At 52.9% G+C, this 24,576-nt stretch overlaps 1 protein-coding gene across 1 annotated transcript in view; it reads left to right on the top strand.

The window, feature by feature from the left end:
• Nucleotides 1-24,576, top strand: part of LOC142491414 (AT-rich interactive domain-containing protein 3A-like) — a 188,550-nt gene that overhangs the window by 11,167 nt on the left and 152,807 nt on the right. Inside the window, exon 2 of the mRNA XM_075597732.1 lies at nt 1-115. This exon is cut by the window's left edge and continues 563 nt beyond it. Within this exon, the coding sequence (XP_075453847.1) occupies nt 1-115 (115 nt within the window). The remainder of the gene's footprint in view (nt 116-24,576) is intronic.

Below are 24,576 nucleotides of genomic sequence, written 5' to 3' on the forward strand. Positions count from 1 at the left end.
TAGAATGGGGCACCCGCAGGCGCCAAACACACCCATCCCAGGGCAGTCGCAGGCTCTTTCGCCCTCAGGACAGACGGGGCATCACGAGTGGACCTATGAAGAGCAGTTCAAGCAGGTAGGATGTCCCATTATTCTCCTGTACCCTAGAGCTCTGAAGGAGCAACATCTAAAATGCTTCACCGTAAGGTTCCAGCCTGGGTAGTGGTCCCTCTCAGATGCTCATCCTTGCCAAGGTTTCATGGTCGTGATGCAGGATTGCCACGATAGCTCCAAGTTACCATGACATCCTAGTCCACTTCTGGTTTTGCAGGTCTCCATTTACCATAGAAATGCCAGACTGTTGAAAACCACAGTGCATCAGGATCACGTTGGACAACCATCAAAATCTCATGATGGCACTTAGTTAAATTGGCCATGCTGAGGATAATTGTTGTAAAAGCCTGAACTGATCGAGGTCCAGGGGAATACTTAACATATCAATATCGTCTACATTTAGCATAGGTTGAACTTGATGGACGTATTTTCTTTTTCAACTTCATCTAATGTGTAACTATGTAAATAAAGATGTCAACCTCCGCTGATCAGTGAGATTTGGGGGTTCTGAGCCCCCAAAATTACATTTTAATGGAGAAGTGCTGATCTTTATCAGTGAGCCTCCGCTGAAGTCTAGGGGACCACTGATGCTTAAAAAACAGCGAGCGTGACTCCAAATCAGTGCGACTCGTTTATCATCGGTGAGAGTTGGCAGGTCTATAATAAAGCAGCAATCGCCAGGAACACGGGCCTCCCCTCTCACTTTTAAGGAGAGTATTTCATTTTAATGTGGCAGCATTTTGGGTAACGTAAAATGGTGGCGGGCAGGGAGTCACCTGTGAGCCAAATGGTAACTGTGACCAATGAAGAGGCCCACCCGCCATCTTGGAAGCGTGCAAACACCATCCTCTTAAATCATGGAGCTTCTTCAGGACCAGGGGGTCTCCTGTCCGGTTTTGAGATCCCTGGTGTTCTAGAAGGCCCCCTGTTTCAGACACTTTCCAGCTGCTGGATAAAGGGGTGTCAGGGGGTGGGGGGGTGATGCAGCATAGGGGGTTGCAGCTTTCAGAGATGCAGCTGCGGCTTTGATGAAAATCCATTCCAGATCTCAAAAGGTGGATGGGCATCTTAGGGCGAGCGCCAGTCCGGTGTCAATCCGATGCTTCCCCTCCCTGGCATCAGGAGACCCCCAGATTGGGTTATGATTTGAATGATGAAGCATCGTGAAAAGAATTGGTACACGTGACATTATTATTAATATTATTATAATTTTTTTTTAATGAAAGTCATTAATAAATGTAGTCATTAAAGAATGGACATTAAAGGAAATGAAGCTACGTAGGAATGAGAAGCACAACAGATGTTGGTCTACTGCAGGGGCCAACTCCCGTCCTCAGGGGCCACCAGCAGGCCAGGTTTTAAGGATATCCCTGCTTCAGCACAGGTGGCTCAATCAGTGGCTCAGTCTTTGACTGAGCCACTGATTGAGCCACCTGTGCTGAAGCGGGGATATCCCTAATACCTGGGCTGTTGGTGGCCCTTGAGGACGAGAGTTGGCCCCACGTCTACTGGAACATTTCTTCTTAAACAGCAGAACGTTTAACCCTTTCTGGGCCGGAGGCAATATGTCGCAGACCGCCTGGCAGTGAAAGGGTGACTGCAGTCCTAAATAATTATTTGGGAGATTGTACATTTGTTTCCCACGTACAGTCTTATTTTAGAAGGCTAATATTCTCCATCTACTATATAAACATGTTTGGGAACGTTGTTTGTCGGTTCGCTATGCATTTGGACACCTCTTAAGAAACGATATCGTAAACCTGATTTTGTATGATGGTTCCCGAGATCAAGGAGCAGGTGCTTGTCTATTTTTGTATACAATTCACAAATAACATCATTGATGACATCACATATGACATGATCCCATAACACAACCCTCAAACTACCACTTAATCTGGGTCACTCTGAGACTCCAATTTGCAAGATTAGCAAGATCTGTGTTTGGGCCGAGAGTGCAATGTCCCACAGAACCGCAGCGTTGGAGGCCCGAGATCGAACAGTTCAGGACCGCAGAGGCAATGATTATTATGGGTGGAATTGTTGTTTTAGCGAGGGATTTCGCGTTAAGAAACTAAAAAATGAAACTGTCCATTTATAAATCTCAGTATTTTTAGGTTTCTTAGAATTGGCGAGCAACGCCGGGTACTTCCTGCTAGTATACTATAAAGCGATAAGGTGCACAGCGGTGTCGCCCGTAACCGCCCTGGTCAGGCGCTGCTTCTCTAGCACAGAAAACGGCAGAGGGGCCGGTTGGATGTTATTAATGTGCACAAACTATTCATCACACTGGCGTTTGGTCCTTTGGTGAAGCACAAGAATTAACCCTTATATACATTAGCGTCTGCGTCGTGTTATTTACATTGGATGGTGGTTGGATGCTCCTAGATTAGCGCTATCTCAGAGAGAGAAACATAGATGTAGACGTTGATACATCCCATGGTGATACTGTGCCAAGCACTCTCTTCCATGTTCCTACAGCCACTCCCTATAACCCCACCCCTAATGGTTCCTATGTAACTATTCCCCTCACTGCTCCTGTAACCACTCCCTATAACCCCACCCCTAACGGTTCCTGTGACCACTTCCTACGTAACTATTCCCCTCACTGCTCCTGTAACCACTCCCTATAACCCCACCCCTAACGGTTCCTGTGACCACTTCCCACGTAACTTCCCCTCACTGCTCCTGTAACCACTCCCTATAGCCCCACCCCTAACGGTTCCTGTGACCACTTCCCACGTAACTTCCCCTCACTGCTCCTGTAACCACTCCCTATAACCCCACCCCTAACGGTTCCTGTGACCACTTCCCACGTAACTTCCCCTCACTGCTCCTGTAACCACTCCCTATAACCCCACCGCTAACGGGTCCTGTGACCACTTCCCACATAACTATTCCCCTCACTGCTCCTGTAACCACTCCCTATAACCCCACCCCTAACGGTTCCTGTGACCACTTCCCACGTTACTTCCCCTCACTGCTCCTGTAACCACTCCCTATAACCCCACCCCTAACGGTTCCTGTGACCACTTCCTACGTAACTTCCCTCACTGCACCTGTAACCACTCCCTATAACCCCACCTAACGGTTCCAGTGACCACTTCCTACATAACTATTCCCCTCACTGCTCCTGTAACCACTCCCTATAACCCCACCCCTAACGGTTCCTGTGACCACTTCCCACGTAACTTACCCTCACTGCTCCTGTAACCACTCCCTATAACCCCACAGCTAACGGTTCCTGTGACCACTTCCCACATAACTATTCCCCTCACTGCTCCTGTAACCACTCCCTATAACCCCACCCCTAACGGTTCCAGTGACCACTTCCCACATAACTTCCCCTCACTGCTCCTGTAACCACTCCCTATAACCCCACCCCTAACGGTTCCTGTGACCACTTCCTATGTAACTATTCCCCTCACTGCTCCTGTAACCACTCCCTATAACCCCACCCCTAACGGTTCCTGTGACCACTTCCTAAGTAACTTCCCCTCACTGCTCCTGTAACCACTACCTATAACCCCACCCCTTACGGTTCCTGTGACCACTTCCTAAGTAACTTCCCCTCACTGCTCCTGTAACCACTCCCTATAACCCTAACCCTAACGTTTCCTGTGACCACTTCCTATGTAACTATTCCCCTCACTGCTCCTGTAACCACTCCCTATAACCCCACCCCTAACGGTTCCTGTGACCACTTCCTACGTAACTATTCCCCTCACTGCTCCTGTAACCACTCCCTATAACCCCACCTCTGACGGTTCCTGTGACCACTTCCCACATAACTCTTCCCCTCACTGCTCCTGTAACCACTCCCTATAGCCCCACCTCTGACGGTTCCTGTGACCTCTTCCTACGTAACTTCCCCTCACTGCTCCTGTAACCACTCCCTATAACCCCACCCCTGACGGTTCCTGTGACCTCTTCCTACGTAACTTCCCCTCACTGCTCCTGTAACCACTCCCTATAACCCCACCTCTGACGGTTCCTGTGACCTCTTCCTACGTAACTATTCACCTCACTGCTCCTGTAACCACTCCCTATAACCCCACCCCTAACGTTTCCTGTGACCACTTCCTACGTAACTTCCCCTCACTGCTCCTGTAACCACTCCCTATAACTCCTGGATGTGCACGCAATAAGAAAGTGTATAATAAAAAGTGAAATAATAAGTGGTGAGGCGCTCGCACGGGACAGTAACTGTTGGGGGTCACGAGGGATATTTTGATGGTATATATTTGTTTTGGTTTCTTCACCGTGTTGCTCTCACCTTAATAAAGGTTATGTGAATCGGCCAAAACGTCGGATTGGCAATTAAACTCGTTTGCATAAATTTGTCTGTGCCCTGCTCTTATCGCCTTCATGTGCACACACAGAATCTGCCATTTCTGGACATATACCGTCGCTTCATCATTTGTACACTTCTATTTCCTCACTTAGGCCCGGAGTCACTAAATGGGGCTAAGCGTTACCATCTCTTAACTCCCATTCAAGTAAGCAAAGAAGAGTGGGCAGCCTGTCCTCCATGTAGTAACACAGGAGGGAGAGGGAGGAGGGGGTATGATACCTTTAATTGGACCAGCAAGTAGTCGCAACGTTACAAGCTTTCCAACCTCTCCGGGTAGAAGCTAAGAGCTGATGGAGGACCCTGAGAAGCTGGACAGCTTGTAACATCTCAACTACTTGTTGTTCCAATAAAAGTTCTCATCCCCCCTCCTCCCTCTCGTGTTACTCCCATTCACGTGAAAGCGTAACACCGTTTAGTGAGCCTGGCCTATGGGTTCCTCTTTGTTTCCTGTCAGACACATTGTACTGGGGAACTTTATAGTTTCATTTATATGTTTCCGGTAAATGTTTTATCATTACCAGGCAGAATCCCAGTGTTAATAAACAAGGTGCTATCTGGAGGGGATTGTGGGTACAGCTGCTCATTGACTCGGCGAGCTTCCTGAGTGTGTTCCTAGACATTCCTTGGGCCTTCATTAGAGCGTCTTCCAAACTCTTTCATTCTTTCCCTGTTGGCGTTACGAAGCAGCGATGTGGGTCACAGATAAGCCCGGCACGATTCTGGCGTTCCCTCGCAGTAATGCCGTTGGGTTTCTGTATATTGTCACGTTCTAGGACCAGAAACCCGCGTGACGTGTTTTACGGACGGATTGGCAGAAGGAAGCGGCAAGTCGTTAAATGGGCCTGGAAATGTGGGGCGATTCACTCGCCAGTCGGGGCTCAGTATTTTGGGGCGATGGGAACGCCTGTTCCTTTCCAGCCCCTTCTCTTTCAAGGCTCGGGTGCTGGGCTTGGACAGAGTTCCCACGATGCCACGGGAATGTCATGACTTCACCGCAGGGAAGGCGTAACGTGGTCTTAGATTGTAAGCTCTGCGGGGCAGGGATTCTCATTGTATTAAGAAGTCTATCCGGCACATCCCGCCCCCCCCACGATCCTATAGGTACCAGCTGTGCGGCCGGACCAAACTCCACACTACCTAGCGCTCCCCAACATCCACATCCCCCAAACCTTACCGGGATCCCACTCCGTCCCACAATGAGCAGCCACTTTACCTTTTCTTACAACATTGCCCCTTATTCCCTCTAGATTGTAAGCTCTGAGGATCAGGACTCCTCATTACCTGTCTGTATCTGTACATGTCTGTCCTTACGTGTATGTAACTGTTTATGTAATATACATAACTCTGTACCCCTTTTGTACCGCGCTGCGGAATCTGTTGGCACCTTCCAAATAAACGTTACGAGCATTAGTTCCGGTATTTCTGCTAAGTGCTCCTTCAGTTTCAAATTGCAAAGCGGATGGAGGGGTTTCAAGGGATATATGTTTTATAGGGTTTCAAGGGATATATGTTTTATAGGGTTTCAAGGGATATATGTTTTATAGGGTTTAAAGGGATATATGTTTTATAGGGTTTAAAGGGATATATGTTTTATAGGGTTTAAAGGGATATATGTTTTATAGGGTTTAAAGGGATATATGTTTTATAGAGGCTTAAAGGGATATATGTTTTATAGAGGTTTAAAGGGATATATGTTTTATAGGGTTTAAAGGGATATATGTTTTATAGGGTTTAAAGGGATATATGTTTTATAGGGTTTAAAGGGATATATGTTTTATAGGGTTTAAAGGGATATATGTTTTATAGGGTTTAAAGGGATATATGTTTTATAGGGTTTAAAGGGATATATGCTTTATAGGGGTTTAAAGGGATATATGCTTTATAGGGGTTTAAAGGGATATATGTTTTATAGAGGCTTAAAGGGATATATGTTTTATAGGGTTTAAAGGGATATATGTTTTATAGAGGTTTAAAGGGATATATGTTTTATAGGGTTTAAAGGGATATATGTTTTATAGGGTTTAAAGGGATATATGTTTTATAGGGTTTTTAGCTTTTACGCTCCAAAAGCCCTACATAAAAATGCACAATGACACATCCCACAGAATACGCCCTACTGTTTACGGGGTTGTAAATCACACAGGGATTGATGCTCCGAACGCAAACCGGCTGGGGGCGGCGGGAAAACCCCATTAATAAGGACATCCCAATTATAGATCAAGCTACCGAAGGGTGACTGTGCAGGCCCTGGGGTTGTAGAGGTCAGGACAGAAGAGGGAGTAGGTCAAGAACAGGGGCGGCCATCTCCAGTCCTCAGGGACTACCAGCAGGTCAGGTTTTCTGGATATCCCTGCTTCAGCACACGTGGCTCAGTCCAAGACTGATTGAGCCCCCTGTGCTGAAGAGCTACCTGTGCTGTCTTTGGCTGAGCCACTGATTGATGAGCCACCTGTGCTGAAGCAGGGATATCCTGAAAGCCTGACCTGTTGGTGGCCCTTGAGGACTGGAAATGGCCACCCCCCGGTCACGGATAACTGGAGACAGCCGAAATGATCGCGGTTTTTCTTTCACGCTTTTGGCGGCCATGCTGTGTCCCGCGGCCCTCTGCCAATGAAAGGGTTAAATAAAGTATGGCAGATTGCGCCTGTAAGGCCGTGTGTTGCTGGCTCGTGGATATCGGTCCGGTCCTCGCACAAATGCGCCGGCTTCCATACCAGAGACGCGCGATGTCACAGCCGCGCCCCGGGTCACGCCGCCGGAAGATCTGACGCGGAAGTTTGGGATTGGGATGGAAAAAGGTCAAGTATTTTCCGTGCCGGGCAAAGGCTGCGGCGGTCAGCAGGCGGGGGGAGGAGACAGATCGGGAGAGAGGTAACGCGGAAATCTGGAGCAAAATGGAAGGAAACTGCGTCATTTGCATTTAGCGTCTCTTCGCGCCAACGGATCGCGGTTTTGGCACCAAGTTTTGCGCTGTGTGCGTCACCGTGTGATTTGGGGAGTGACAATGGGCGGGGTTAGGGAGGAGTTACATGATGCACAGGTTATTATAATGAGATGCGTCATACGCTGCGTCACCGTGTGATTTGGGAAGTGACAGTGGGCGGAGTTAGGGAGGAGTTACATGATGCACAGGTTATAATGAGATGTATCATTCGCTGCGTCATACGCTGCGTCACCGTGTGATTTGGGAAGTGACAGCAGGCGGAGTTAGGGAGGAGTTACATGATGCACAGGTTATTATAATGAGATGCGTCATACGCTGCGTCACCGTGTGATTTGGGAAGTGACAGTGGGCGGAGTTAGGGAGGAGTTACATGATGCACCGGTTATTATAATGAGATGCGTCATACGCTGCGTCACCGTGTGATTTGGGGAGTGACAGTGGGCGGAGTTAGGGAGGAGTTACATGATGCACAGGTTATTATAATGAGATGCGTCATACGCTGCGTCACCGTGTGATTTGGGAAGTGACAGTGGGCGGAGTTAGGGAGGAGTTACATGATGCACCGGTTATTATAATGAGATGCGTCATACGCTGCGTCACCGTGTGATTTGGGGAGTGACAGTGGGCGGAGTTAGGGAGGAGTTACATGATGCACAGGTTATAATGAGATGTGTTATACTCTGCGTCACTGTGTGATTTGGGGAGTGACAGTAGGCGGAGTTAGGGAGGAGTTACATGATGCACAGGTTATAATGAGATGTATCATACTCTGCGTCACCGTGTGATTTGGGGAGTGACAGTAGGAGGAGTTAGGGAGGAGTTACATGATGCACAGGTTATAATGAGATGTGTTATACTCTGCGTCACTGTGTGATTTGGGGAGTGACAGTAGGCGGAGTTAGGGAGGAGTTACATGATGCGCAGGTTATAATGAGATGGATCATACGCTGCGTCACCGTGTGATTTGGTGAGTGACAGTGGGCGGAGTTAGGGAGGAGTTACATGATGCACAGGTTATAATGAGATGTATCATACGCTGCGTCACCGTGTGATTTGGGGAGTGACAGTGGGCGGAGTTAGGGAGGAGTTACATGATGCACAGGTTATAATGAGATGTATCATACGCTGCGTCACCGTGTGATTTGGGGAGTGACAGTGGGCGGAGTTAGGGAGGAGTTACATGATGCACAGGTTATAATGAGATGTGTTATACGCTGCGTCACTGTGTGATTTGGGGAGTGACAGTAGGAGGAGTTAGGGAGGAGTTACATGATGCACAGGTTATAATGAGATGTATCATACGCTGCGTCACCGTGTGATTTGGGGAGTAACAGTAGGAGGAGTTAGGGAGGAGTTACATGATGCACAGGTTATAATGAGATGTGTTATACGCTGCGTCACCGTGTGATTTGGGGAGTGACAGTAGGAGGAGTTAGGGAGGAGTTACATGATGCACAGGTTATAATGAGATGTATCATACTCTGCGTCACCGTGTGATTTGGGGAGTGACAGTAGGAGGAGTTACATGATGCACAGGTTATAATGAGATGCGTTAAACTCTGCGTCACCGTGTGATTTGGGGAGTGACAGTGGGCGGAGTTAGGGAGGAGTTACATGATGCACAGGTTATAATGAGATGTATCATACTCTGCGTCACCGTGTGATTTGGGGAGTGACAATGGGCGGGGTTAGGGAGGAGTTACATGATGCACAGGTTATAATGAGATGCGTTATATTCTGCGTCACCGTGTGATTTGGGGTGTGACAGTAGGAGGAGTTACATGATGCACAGGTTATAATGAGATGTATTATCCTCTGCGTCACCGTGTGATTTGGGCAGTGACAATGGGCGGGGTTAGGGAGGAGTTACATGATGCACAGGTTATAATGAGATGCGTTATATTCTGCGTCACTGTGTGATTTGGGGAGTGACAGTAGGAGGAGTTACATGATGCACAGGTTATAATGAGATGTGTTATACGCTGCGTCACCGTGTGATTTGGGGAGTGACAGTGGGCGGAGTTAGGGAGGAGTTACATGATGCGCAGGTTATAATGAGATGTGTTATACGCTGCGTCACCGTGTGATTTGGTGAGTGACAATGGGCGGGGTTAGGGAGGAGTTACATGATGCACAGGTTATAATGAGATGCGTTATATTCTGCGTCACCGTGTGATTTGGGGTGTGACAGTAGGAGGAGTTACATGATGCACAGGTTATAATGAGATGTATTATCCTCTGCGTCACCGTGTGATTTGGGCAGTGACAATGGGCGGGGTTAGGGAGGAGTTACATGATGCACAGGTTATAATGAGATGCGTTATATTCTGCGTCACTGTGTGATTTGGGGAGTGACAGTAGGAGGAGTTACATGATGCACAGGTTATAATGAGATTTGTTATACGCTGCGTCACCGTGTGATTTGGGGAGTGACAGTGGGCGGAGTTAGGGAGGAGTTACATGATGCGCAGGTTATAATGAGATGTGTTATACGCTGCGTCACCGTGTGATTTGGTGAGTGACAATGGGCAGGGTTAGGGAGGAGTTACATGATGCACAGGTTATAATGAGATGCGTTATGCTCCGCGTCTCTGCGCGTCACTTTATATTTTGCATTTGGGTTAAAAAAAAAATTACCAGGTCCGCGTCGGCGTAAACGTTTCCGCCTCACAATTTGCGTCAAACTTGAGAAACGCTGTCATACATTGGACGCAAAAGCCAGCAGAAAAAGGGGCACCGCGTCACCACAAACTCCTACCCCCACTTCCCTTACACCGATATATCTCCACCAACAGCATGGCGGCTCTTCCGGGGCGGGCGAGGGGCGGGCAGGGGTGCCACCGCTCCGGGTGTGACCCGGAGACTCCGGGTTTCGGGCACTTACCTCCGGGTTACGGCAGTTGGAGGGGGAGCTGCGGCAGGATGCCGGGAAACGGCGCCACACAAAGTAAGGGATTTTTTTTTGTCCGGGTGGCCTTCCGCAGAAGGGGGCGCCCCCGGGCGCGGCGGGACGTTAGGAACGCGCCTTTACTGTTGTGGCGTGACGCTGATCAGATCCCGGATTGGGGCCTTTAGTAGGGAGACAGATATTACCGAACCATAGAAACCTTATTTATCCCACAACAGAGAAGTGCAAACAGGCCCGGCCAGAGGCACAGACCGAGGGGGGGATGGGTGGGAAGGTATAGGGGGATGGGGGAGGAAGGGGAGATCTTGCACCCTCATCACCGGGCTCCCTTATGTTTGGGGTCAGCGGGGCGTCTGAGGTATATCAGAAAACAGACGTTACTTTAAGATCCCGCATCATCTGGGTTATTAATTAGCGTTCTTTCCTATTCCTAGTCTGTAAATGTGCTCGTTACAAAAATGCTTCAAGTAGCAAATCCGCCCTCATTGTGGGGTGTATTTATTTACTGTCACTGGGGTTTGCAAAGATGTTTAAAACTTAGGAGCCGGCTATAATTGTTAGGAGCCCACGTTTTGTTGCGTGACACCGGGGGTGGGGGGAGGGGGTCACACAGGGTACAGCTGGTCCGGTGTCTCCCCCCTTGCCGCTCAACTTCTGCTCCTAAACATTCTCCCCCCTTGTCGGCGACTCTGTATGTCAGTGTATATCTGTGACTCACTGACACACTCACACTCACGGACTCACCCGGTCACTCACTCACAGACACATGCACACACTCACAGATGCATACACTCACAGACGCACAGATGCACTCACTCACTGACACGCACTCACTCACTGACACGCACTCACTCACTGACACGCACTCACTCACTGACACGCACTCACTCACTGGCACTCACTCACTCACTGACATGCACTCACTCACTGACATGCACTCACTCACTGACACACACTAACTCACTGACATGCACTCACTCACTGACACTCACTCACTGACACGCACTCACTCACTGACACGCACTCACTCACTGACACGCACTCACTCACTGACACGCACTCTCTGACACGCACTTACTCACTCACTGACACATGCACTCACTCACTGACACGCACTCACTCACTGACACGCACTCACTCACTGACACGCACTCACTCACATACACTGGACCAGGGGCGGGCACAGTGCGAGAGCTCTCCACCTCGCACCTTCTCCCTTGTCCGAGTACCACTCCCCCCTGCACACCACACAAGGCAGTGAGTGGCCTGTCAGTCACCGCCGCAGCCGGTCACAGTGCTCCCGATCCTGCTTTGATGTCGCTGTAGTAATAGCAGGATCGGACGCGCTGCTGCAGGACGCAGCGGTGACTGACAGGCGCCTGTCTGTCACCGCCGCAGCCGGTCACAGTGCTCCGGATCCTGCTTTGATGTCGCTGTAGTAATAGCAGGATCGGACGCGCTGCTGCAGGACGCAGCGGTGACTGACAGGCGCCTGTCAGTCACCGCCGCAGCCGGTCACAGTGCTCCGGATCCTGCTTTGATGTCGCTGTAGTAATAGCAGGATCGGACGCGCTGCTGCAGGACGCAGCGGTGACTGACAGGCGCCTGGGACAATATTTTAAGCACCTGCAAAATCTCCATATCTGATCTTAATGTATTTTTTTACATGTATAAGAGGAAAGGAAATGTGTTGCCAGCTCGGTGGGCATTGGGTCCTAAAACACGGGAATGAATAGCTGATTTCGAGATCTCTTCCTCCCAGGGGCCCGGTGGGTGCAGGTGGGTGCACTTGCTGCTTTGTGTTATCACACAAACAATCTGAAGGCAATCGGCAACTCCCTCCTGGCTTTGGGACCATCCGTCAGCAAGTAGCAAATATGCTACTACTCCTGCTGTTTTATGATGCATCAAGTCTCTGATCTCAGCCATGCTAAAGAGACAGCTAGAGTAACAACAAAGCACACACACCTGGGATTCCTGGGACACGGCACACACACCTGGGACACGGCACACACACCTGGGATTCCTGGGACACGGCACACACACCTGGGACACGGCACACACACCTGGGATTCCTGAGACACGGCACACACACCTGGGATTCCTGGGACACGGCACACACACCTGGGACACGGCACACACACCTGGGATTCCTGGGACACAGCACACACACCTGGGATTCCTGAGACACGGCACACACACCTGGGATTCCTGGGACACGGCACACACACCTGGGACACGGCACACACACCTGGGACACGGCACACACACCTGGGATTCCTGGGACACGGCACACACACCTGGGATTCCTGGGACACGGCACACACGCCTGGGATTCCTGGGACACGGCACACACACCTGGGATTCCTGGGACACGGCACACACCTGGGATTCCTGGGACACGGCACACACGCCTGGGATTCCTGGGACACGGCACACACGGCACACACGCCTGGGATTCCTGGGACACGGCACACACACCTGGGATTCCTGGGACACGGCACACACACCTGGGACACGGCACACACACCTGGGATTCCTGGGACACGGCACACACGGCACACACGCCTGGGATTCCTGGGACACGGCACACACACCTCGGATTCCACTACAGGAGCAGCAGCTCCACTGACGATGATTCCAGAGCCAGGAGGGAGATGCCGATTTAATTCTGATTGTTTGTGTGATAATAATAATCCACACTGCCTGATTTTATCTGCTACATTGTATGTAGCCAATCTTCTATTGCGTATAAAACTGCCTTTTAGTACTTCACTATTGTGGCTTCTTTTCATCCTCTTAAGGACTAAAGAATTTGGAACTTTGTTACCATCTTGGACTTCTTCCGTTTATTGGTTATATTATTCATTAATTACTGGTCAACCTATTTGCGCCCCTTATTCATTTTTTGTTTTATTTATATATGTGCTTGGGTTTGGGTTTTGAGATTGCTAACACTGTGTAAGCTCCACGTGTGTAATTGTGAATGTTTCTATGGTCTTTACGCATGCGTTTGTTAGTAGAATCGCTCTACTCTTTCCTAAATCTGTCTCCGCGTCTCCCCTGCTGAAATCCCTCTCCTGGCTTCCGATCAAATCCCGAATCACGCACTCATTCTCCTCCTCACTTTTAAAGCTTTACTCTTCTGCCCCTCATTACATCTCAGCCCTAATTTCTCGCTATGCACCATCCCGACTCTTGCGTTCTGCTGAAGGATGTCTTCTCTCTACCACCTTTTGTATCTAAAGCCCTCTCCCGCCTTAAAACTTTCTCACTGACTGCCCCACACCTCTGGAATGCCCTTCCCCTCAGTACCCGACTAGCACCCTCTCTATCCACCTTTAGACAGACCTGCTTAAGGAAGCATATGAGAAGCTCCGTGGCTAATACTATACACGATACATAAACCTTGGCCCCCTGCAGACGCACTTACCAGAACGCCCTCCTACTGTCTCTGTACGTTCTCCCTACCTACCAATTAGATTATAAGATTTTCGGAGCAGGGACTCCTCTTCTTAAATGTTAGTTTTATATCTGAAGCACTTCTTCCCATTAGGTGTTATTTGTATTATTTGTTATTTATATGAATGTCACATGTATTACTGCTGTGAAGCGCTATATACACTAATGGCGCTATATAAATAAAGACATACATACATACATACATACATACATACATATACATACATACATACATACATACATACAGGTACATACATACATACATACAGGTACATAAATACTGGTACATACATACATACATACATACATACATACATATACACATGATTGTACGTAACTGGCAGAGATGGACAAATGTCTTCCAGACGGTTTGCTGTTTTTTTGGGGTTTATTTTTGTGTTTTCGCACACTATGCCAGTGCTGAGGTGGGCGCAGAAGGTGCAGGCGATGCCACACTATGCCAGTGCTGAGGTGGGCGCAGAAGGTGCCGGCGATGCCACACTATGCCAGTGCTGAGGTGGGCGCAGAAGGTGCCGGCGATGCCACACTATGCCAGTGCTGAGGTGGGCGCAGAAGGTGCCGGCGATGCCACACTATGCCAGTGCTGAGGTGGGCGCAGAAGGTGCCGGCGATGCCACACTATGCCAGTGCTGAGGTGGGCGCAGAAGGTGCCGGCGATGCCACACTATGCCAGTGCTGAGGTGGGCGCAGAAGGTGCCGGCGATGCCACACTATGCCAGTGCTGAGGTGGGCGCAGAAGGTGCCGGCGATGCCACACTATGCCAGTGCTGAGGTGGGCGCAGAAGGTGCCGGCGATGCCACACTATGCCAGTGCTGAGGTGGGCGCAGAAGGTGCCGGCGATGCCACACTACGCCAGTGCTGAGGTGGGCGCAGAAGGTGCCGGCGATGCCACACTACGCCAGTGCTGAGGTGGGCGCAGAAGGTGCCGGCGATGCCACACTACGCCAGTGCTGAGGTGGGCGCAGAAGGTGCCGGCGATGCCACACTACGCCAGTGCTGAGGTGGGCGCAGAAGGTGCCGGCGATTCCACACTATGCCACACTATGCCAGTGCTGAGGTGGGCGCAGAAGGTGCCGGCGATGCCACACTATGCCAGTGCTGAGGTGGGCGCAGAAGGTGCCGGCGATGCCACACTATGCCAGTGCTGAGGTGGGCGCAGAAGGTGCCGGCGATGCCACATTACGCCAGTGCTGAGGTGGGCGCAGAAGGTGCCGGCGATGCCACACTATGCCAGTGCTGAGGTGGGCGCAGAAGGTGCCGGCGATGCCACATTACGCCAGTGCTGAGGTGGGCGCAGAAGGTGCCGGCGATGCCACATTACGCCAGTGCTGAGGTGGGCACAGAAGGTGCCGGCGATGCCACACTATGCCAGTGCTGAGGTGGGCGCAGAAGGTGCCGGCGATGCCACACTATGCCAGTGCTGAGGTGGGCGCAGAAGGTGCCGGCGATGCCACACTATGCCAGTGCTGAGGTGGGCGCAGAAGGTGCCGGCGATGCCACACTATGCCAGTGCTGAGGTGGGCGCAGAAGGTGCCGGCGATGCCACACTGTGCCAGTGCTGAGGTGGGCGCAGAAGGTGCCGGCGATGCCACACTGTGCCAGTGCTGAGGTGGGCGCAGAAGGTGCCGGCGATGCCACACTATGCCAGTGCTGAGGTGGGCGCAGAAGGTGCCGGCGATGCCACACTATGCCAGTGCTGAGGTGGGCGCAGAAGGTGCGGGCGATGCCACACTATGCCAGTGCTGAGGTGGGCGCAGAAGGTGCCGGCGATGCCACACTATGCCAGTGCTGAGGTGGGCGCAGAAGGTGCCGGCGATGCCACACTATTCCAGTGCTGAGGTGGGCGCAGAAGGTGCCGGCGATGCCACACTATGCCAGTGCTGAGGTGGGCGCAGAAGGTGCCGGCGATGCCACACTATGCCAGTGCTGAGGTGGGCGCAGAAGGTGCAGGCGATGCCACACTATGCCAGTGCTGAGGTGGGCGCAGAAGGTGCCGGCGATGCCACACTATGCCAGTGCTGAGGTGGGCGCAGAAGGTGCCGGCGATGCCACACTATGCCAGTGCTGAGGTGGGCGCAGAAGGTGCCGGCGATGCCACACTACGCCAGTGCTGAGGTGGGCGCAGAAGGTGCCGGCGATGCCACACTACGCCAGTGCTGAGGTAGGCGCAGAAGGTGCCGGCGATACCACACTATGCCAGTGCTGAGGTGGGCGCAGAAGGTGCCGGCGATACCACACTATGCCAGTGCTGAGGTGGGCGCAGAAGGTGCCGGCGATGCCACACTATGCCAGTGCTGAGGTGGGCGCAGAAGGTGCCGGCGATGCCACACTACGCCAGTGCTGAGGTGGGCGCAGAAGGTGCCGGCGATGCCACACTACGCCAGTGCTGAGGTGGGCGCAGAAGGTGCCGGCGATGCCACACTACGCCAGTGCTGCGGTGGGCGCAGAAGGTGCCGGCGATGCCACACTACGCCAGTGCTGAGGTGGGCGCAGAAGGTGCCGGCGATGCCACACTACGCCAGTGCTGAGGTGGGCGCAGAAGGTGCCGGCGATGCCACACTATGCCAGTTCTTGTAAAAGTTTTTTATGCCAAAATTACACGAAAATTACTATTAAAAAAATGCCAAGTGACCTATTGCAATTTGTATTTGTAGCCGGATTTTAATAGCGCTGTTTTTTTGTTCCCAGGCAGATTTCCAATGTATAATGAGTTGCCGGCTCAGCTATTTTTGGGCGAATTTTAGCGATTTTGCAAAGTTTGGTGAACGTGCGCTGAAGTTTCCCATGTCTCTGCTAACCGCCCCGAAAAAAAGCTGTCTTTAGACTTTTTTTTCTTTTGAATTTTCATTGTTTTCACAGTAGCACGGAGATACCTAAAACCAAATATACAGCAGTTACAGCTCAAATCGCAAACACAAATACAATATATACTTCAGCGTAGTTTCACGAAAGGTTAAAAGTGAAAATGGATGAAAACGTAAGTTAGGACACGGGCGAGCTGGAAGCGTGGCATCTTTTTGTTATTCACAGCTGGGCTGAGACTTGCCACGTTATCACGGAAAGTGTAACAGCTCACTGTTAGAAAACAAAGTGACCATTTAAACCGGAGACGCTGGTCTCCTTCAACATGTGCCCCTCAATAACGCTCCGATTTAATGTGCTGTGAAGCTGTCGTTCTCTCGCTCATCCGAACGGAGCAGAAACCTCCCCGGCCTACGGAAAGGCGGCATTCGCAGGAAGCCTATAAGAGGACCTTGGGTTTTCCCATCTGTCTAGATCAGGAGTGGCCAACTCCAGTCCTCAAGGGCCACCAACAGGTCAGGTTTTCAGGATATCCCTGCTTCAGCACAGGTGGCTCAATCAGTGGCCAACGGCCACTGATTGAGCCACCTGTGCTGAAGCAGGGATATCCTGAAAACCTGACCTGCTGGTGGCCCTTGAACAAGATGCTTTTTGTACACGAGTGCGGTGATCTGTGAAGTCGGGGACAGACTATAACCCCCGGAGGCCTCGGATCGTACATTTCTTTTCTCCTTTTTCTATTATTTTGTACGCAAAGTTCTCTCGTTGTTTTTGCGCTGCGGACAAAAGAGACCAGAAAGTGCCCCAGCCCCAGAGATCCGGGGGCGCGCCTCCCTGACCACGAATCTAGGAGTATTTAGGGCGACCCTCCCCTCACCCATTACACCCAACACTTCCCAATATAGCGCAGTTGAGATACCATGTACGTTGTAGCTGTTGGGGTTGGCGTAGCCGCGCTTTTGGTGACAGGCGGTGGGCGGGGGGGAGACGCGGTCTCGCTTGTTGCTTGTGAATTGCAGTGGGCTTTTTTAATCCTCCCTTTTGTTAGGCTCCTGTTTAGATGTCACAGGTGCGGTGTTGTTATTACAGGTGCCTGTGTGACGGGGGGGGGGGGGAGGGGGGAGGAATGTTGCATTATTATACCCTGACAAGACAAAGCCCCCAAACGCATTAAATCGCAGCCCTGATGACTGCACCTTTGGAATTCCTGCCGCATTCCTTCCTCTGGCCCGCATAAGCTGCATGTTTCCCCTTTGATATCAGGAAGTGTGCTTTCCCCTCCCCCCCCCCCCCCCCGAACTAAACAGGTATGCGTAACCCCTTCTCTGCGCGAGGGGCTTCCAACGCATTGCTGGAGCGTAGGGGTTAAAGTATAGGAGAACCATTGGAGGCTGTAAATAAGGCGTTGCATGGCTAAGTGATTCGGCTTTCTGGCGACATCAGCGCATGTCACACTTTAAATGTCCGTCAACCATTTAGATGGGCCCCCCCAAATATTGTATCTGTACAGTGTCTGCCTTTTCCAGCGTGGTAATAACTAGCTCCCATGTGTCAGCCTCCTGTCATTACACACACACACACACACACACACACACACACACACACACACACACACACACACACACACACACACACACACACACACACACACACGTTATTTAGTTCTATTTGTATGTGTACTGTGTGTGCAAAGCTATAGCAGCACTCCACAATCTGCCTGAGTACCCAGGGAGCCGATATTGCGTATTTTGTTTAAGTCCTGGCGCCGGCCTTTTTCCGTGTGTGTGTATGTGTAAGTTTATTTGTGTGTCCTCTTTAATAATATTTTGAAGCCGCAGTCCTAACCAGTGTTAGGCCGCGCGTATAGCGCCCGCGACGCCACCCGTTGCCGCTAGCAAAAGTTGTATTTCGCTTTGCGCCGGCGTTGCGGGCGACCAGGCCATCGATCGGTTCAGGGGCTGTCACATGAGGCGACAGCCCCTGAAAAATCAAATATTCCCGGCTGCAAAAAATCGCGTCGCCCCGTCGCTTTGTCTATAAGCGCACGCGGCGGCGGCGGCGGCAATGCATTTGTTTTCGGGCGACGTTGCGTCGGCCTTACTGTGAGAGTGGTGTTACATTTGAGGCTCATTTAGCCCTGGAGCCTGTGGCCAGCCCTAGTGAAGCAGGAGGTACTCTATGACTGGGCTGTGTGCGAGTTCAGGCCCCTCTCGCAGTGCAGGGGATAAAAGTTGCATTGTGGGTGGTTTGTCTGTATAGCTGAAAGGTCACCAGAGGTCACTATAAGGAGGGTATTAAGCTCGGGGTTTACCAAACCTGTTCCCAGAAAAGAGCAAAATAAAAGAATTCTAAGAATTTGTGACACACGTGTTTTTTGTGCGTCGCAGAAACGAGAGGAAAACGTGACATATAATTATTATTAAAAAAACAGGTAATGAGGAAAAACAGATGCAGAGAAATCGCACGGCAGCATTTCCCAATCCGGGGGAGTAAGGACTGGGGGACGGGGGCACAAGGACGCGGGGCAGTAAGGGACTGGGGCACGGAAACGGAGGGGGGGCACAAGGACGCGGGGCAGTAAGGGACTGGGGCACGGAAACGGAGGGGGGGCACAAGGACGCGGGGCAGTAAGGGACTGGGGCACGGAAACGGAGGGGGGGCACAAGGACGCGGGGCAGTAAGGGACTGGGGCACGGGAACGGAGGGGGGGCACTGGGACGCGGGGAACGGTGGGGGGGGACGGGGGAGTGGGGCACGGGAGACAGGGATACGAGGGAGTAAGGGGCACAGGAGACAGGGATATGGGGAGTAAGGGGCACAGGAGACAGGGATACGGGGAGTAAGGGGCACAGGAGACAGGGATACGGGGAGTAAGGGGCACAGGAGACAGGGATACGGGAGACAGGGATACGGGGGGAGTAAGGGACACAGGAGACAGGGATACAGGGGAGTAAGGGACACGGGAGACAGGGATACGGGGGAGTAAGGGGCACATGAGACAGGGATACGGGGGAGTAAGGGGCACAGGAGACAGGGATACGGGGGGAGTAAGGGACACAGGAGACAGGGATACGGGGGAGTAAGGGACACAGGAGACAGGGATACGGGGGAGTAAGGGACACGGGAGACGGATACGGGGGAGTAAGGGACACGGGAGACAGGTATACGGGGGGAGTAAGGGACACGGGAGACAGGGATACGGGGGGAGTAAGGGACACGGGAGACAGGGATACGGGGGGAGTAAGGGACACGGGAGACAGGGATACGGGGGAGTAAGGGGCACGGGAGACAGGGATACGGGGGAGTAAGGGACACGGGAGACAGGGATACGGGGGAGTAAGGGGCACGGGAGACAGGGATACGGGGGAGTAAGGGACACAGGAGACAGGGATACGGGGGAGTAAGGGACACCGGAGACAGGGATACGGGGGAGTAAAGGGCACAGGAGACAGGGATACGGGGGGAGTAAGGGACACGGGAGACAGGGATACGGGGGGAGTAAGGGACACGGGAGACAGGGATACGGGGGGAGTAAGGGGCACAGGAGACAGGGATACGGGGGAGTAAGGGACACGGGAGACAGGGATACGGGGGGAGTAAGGGACACGGGAGACAGGGATACGGAGGAGTAAGGGACACGGGAGACAGGGATACGGGGGAGTAAGGGACACGGGAGACAGGGATACGGGGGGAGTAAGGGACACGGGAGACAGGGATTCGGGGGGAGTAAGGGACACGGGAGACAGGGATACGGGGGGAGTAAGGGACACGGGAGACAGGGATACGGGGGAGTAAGGGGCACAGGAGACAGGGATACGGGGGGAGTAAGGGACACGGGAGACGGATTCGGGGGGAGTAAGGGACACGGGAGACAGGGATACGGGGGGAGTAAGGGACACGGGAGACAGGGATACAGGGGGAGTAAGGGACACGGGAGACAGGGATACGGGGGAGTAAGGGGCACAGGAGACAGGGATACGGGGGAGTAAGGGGCACAGGAGACAGGGATACGGGGGAGTAAGGGGCACAGGAGACAGGGATACGGGGGAGTAAGGGGCACAGGAGACAGGGATACGGGGGAGTAAGGGACACGGGAGACAGGGATACGGGGGAGTAAGGGGCACAGGAGACAGGGATACGGGGGAGTAAGGGACACGGGAGACAGGGATACGGGGGGAGTAAGGGGCACGGGAGACAGGGATACGGGGGAGTAAGGGACACGGGAGACAGGGATACGGGGGAGTAAGGGGCACGGGAGACAGGGATACGGGGGAGTAAGGGACACCGGAGACAGGGATACGGGGGAGTAAAGGGCACAGGAGACAGGGATACGGGGGGAGTAAGGGACACGGGAGACAGGGATACGGGGGGAGTAAGGGACACGGGAGACAGGGATACGGGGGGAGTAAGGGGCACAGGAGACAGGGATACGGGGGAGTAAGGGACACAGGAGACAGGGATACGGGGGGAGTAAGGGACACGGGAGACAGGGATACGGAGGAGTAAGGGACACGGGAGACAGGGATACGGGGGAGTAAGGGACACGGGAGACAGGGATACGGGGGGAGTAAGGGACACGGGAGACAGGGATTCGGGGGGAGTAAGGGACACGGGAGACAGGGATACGGGGGGAGTAAGGGACACGGGAGACAGGGATACGGGGGGAGTAAGGGACACGGGAGACAGGGATACGGGGGGAGTAAGGGGCACGGGAGACAGGGATACGGGGGGAGTAAGGGACACGGGAGACAGGGATTCGGGGGGAGTAAGGGACACGGGAGACAGGGATACAGGGGGAGTAAGGGACACGGGAGACAGGGATACGGGGGAGTAAGGGGCACAGGAGACAGGGATACGGGGGAGTAAGGGGCACAGGAGACAGGGATACGGGGGAGTAAGGGGCACAGGAGACAGGGATACGGGGGAGTAAGGGGCACAGGAGACAGGGATACGGGGGAGTAAGGGACACGGGAGACAGGGATACGGGGGGAGTAAAGGGCACAGGAGACAGGGATACGGGGGGAGTAAGGGACACGGGAGACAGGGATACGGGGGAGTAAGGGGCACAGGAGACAGGGATACGGGGGGAGTAAGGGACACGGGAGACAGGGATACGGGGGGAGTAAGGGACACGGGAGACAGGGATACGGGGGGAGTAAGGGGCACAGGAGACAGGGATACGGGGGAGTAAGGGACACAGGAGACAGGAATACGGGGGAGTAAGGGACACGGGGGAGTAAGGGACACGGGGGAGTAAGGGACACGGGAGACAGGGATATGGGGGAGACAGGGATACGGAGGACAGGGATACCGGGGAGTAAGGGACACGGGAGACAGGGACACGGGGGAGTAAGGGACACGGGAGACAGGGATACCGGGGAGTAAGGGGCACAGGAGACAGGGATACGGGGGAGTAAGGGACACGGGAGAGAGGGATACGGGGGAGTAAGGGGCACAGGAGACAGGGATACGGGGGAGTAAGGGGCACAGGAGACAGGGATACGGGGGAGTAAGGGACACAGGAGACAGGGATACGGGGGAGTAAGGGGCACAGGAGACAGGGATACGGGGGAGTAAGGGACACGGCAGACAGGGATACGGGGGAGTAAGGGACATGGGAGACAGGGATACGGGGGAGTAAGGGACACGGGAGACAGGGATACGGGGGGAGTAAGGGACACGGGAGACAGGGATACGGGGGAGTAAGGGGCACAGGAGACAGGGATACGGGGGAGTAAGGGACACGGGGGAGTAAGGGACACGGGGGAGTAAGGGACACGGGAGACAGGGATACGGGGAGTAAGGGGCACAGGAGACAGGGATACGGGGGAGTAAGGGACATGGGAGACAGGGATACGGGGGAGTAAGGGGCACAGGAAACAGGGATACGGGGGAGTAAGGGGCACAGGAGACAGGGATACGGGGGAGTAAGGGACACAGGAGACAGGGATACGGGGGAGTAAGGGGCACAGGAGACAGGGATACGGGGGAGTAAGGGACACGGCAGACAGGGATACGGGGGAGTAAGGGACATGGAAGACAGGGATACGGGGGAGTAAGGGACACGGGAGACAGGGATACGGGGGGAGTAAGGGACACGGGAGACAGGGATACGGGGGAGTAAGGGGCACAGGAGACAGGGATACGGGGGAGTAAGGGGCACAGGAGACAGGGATACGGGGGGAGTAAGGGACACGGGAGACGGATACGGGGAGTAAGGGGCACAGGAGACAGGGATACGGGGGAGTTAGGGGCACAGGAGACAGGGATACGGGGGGAGTAAGGGACACAGGAGACAGGGATACGGGGGAGTAAGGGACACAGGAGACAGGGATACGGGGGGAGTAAGGGGCACGGGAGACAGGGATACGGGGGGAGTAAGGGACACGGGAGACAGGGATACGGGGGGAGTAAGGGGCACAGGAGACAGGGATACGGGGAGTAAGGGGCACAGAAGACGGATACGGGGGAGTAAGGGACACGGGAGACGGATACGAGGGAGTAAGGGGCACAGGAGACAGGGATACGGGGGAGTAAGGGACACGGGAGACAGGGATACGGGGGGGAGTAAGGGACACGGGAGACAGGGATACGGGGGGAGTAAGGGGCACAGGAGACAGGGATACGGGGAGTAAGAGGCACAGGATACAGGGATACGGGGGAGTAAGGGGCACAGGAGACAGGGATACGGGGGAGTAAGGGGCACAGGAGACAGGGATACGGGGAGTAAGGGGCACGGGAGACAGGGATACGGGGGAGTAAGGGACACGGGGGGAGTAAGGGACACGGGGGACAGGGATACGGGGGAGTAAGGGGCGTGGGGGGACGGGGACAAGGGGGAGGGACACGGGCGACATACGAGGGATAAGCACACTGGGGGTTCTTATTAACCCCTTCACAGTCGGACACCCTTGACGAGCGTTCACAGGCTCAGGCCGTGCCCATAGTAGAACGCACGAGCTTCCGCGCTTCCTCCTCCCGGCGTCGCGCTTCCTCCTCCACGCGTCGCGCTTCCTCCTCCACCTCCCGGCGTCGCGATTCCTCACCTCCCGGCGTTGCGTTTCCTCCTCCACCTCCCGGCGTCGCGCTTCCTCACCTCCCGGCGTCACGTTTCCTCCACCTCCCGGCATCGCGCTTCCTCCTCCACCTCCCGGCGTCGCGCTTCCTCCACCTCCCGGCGTTGCGCTTCAGACTTCAGCATCGCGCTTCAAATACAAACTAGTTTGCATTGCGAAGCGCCGCCCTCCCTTTAGCGCGCGCGCACTATGCGCATATGCACTGGCGTCCTAGTGTTTGCTTGTGTTATACGTAGCTCGCGCCGTATCCTGCGCTATGGGCAGAGCCTCACTGGGCTTCCATAGCATACGCATAGAATAAAGATCCTCGCTCCAACACTTAATGGGGAGGTTTCTGCGGCAGTAACACGGATTCAGCTACTTTGACCCCCGCGAATTCGTGCGATTTCGGGGCGGTGAATAAATAAAAATATCTAATCGTTTTAATAGACCTGTGAAATCGCACTGACGTCAGAAGAAGCATTAGGTACAAAGCCTAAATATTTACACGGATGTGTCCCCGGCTCCATTTACAATCGCTCCCACAAATATTTGAAGAAAGTTGTAAAATCCCAGATTGTTCCCCAAATTTTCCGGGCTTTTATTATTATTTTTTTTTAAATCCATCTTTTTAATGTTTTATTTTTTTCCGTTTACTCTTTCATTCTCAGAAAACACGATGCGTGGAGATAAGCGGGCGAGACATTCATGTTTCCATGGGTGCGATGATCGCAGGGGTACAGGGGTACAGCGTACCTCTACTTTATTTATTAACAAACTTGTGGGTTCAGTTTTTTATTGAAAGAAAACATGTTTTTATTTTAGGAGTCCTCTTCCTCATCGTAAATATTGTAGAACACTTTTGAATATGGTCCAAATACCTTTCCCCCCACGGCTAACATAATATTTAAAACTAACTAATATTTAAAAACTTTTTGA

Source organism: Ascaphus truei, chromosome 1 (assembly GCF_040206685.1).
Source record: "Ascaphus truei isolate aAscTru1 chromosome 1, aAscTru1.hap1, whole genome shotgun sequence".
Lineage (NCBI taxonomy): Eukaryota > Metazoa > Chordata > Amphibia > Anura > Ascaphidae > Ascaphus > Ascaphus truei.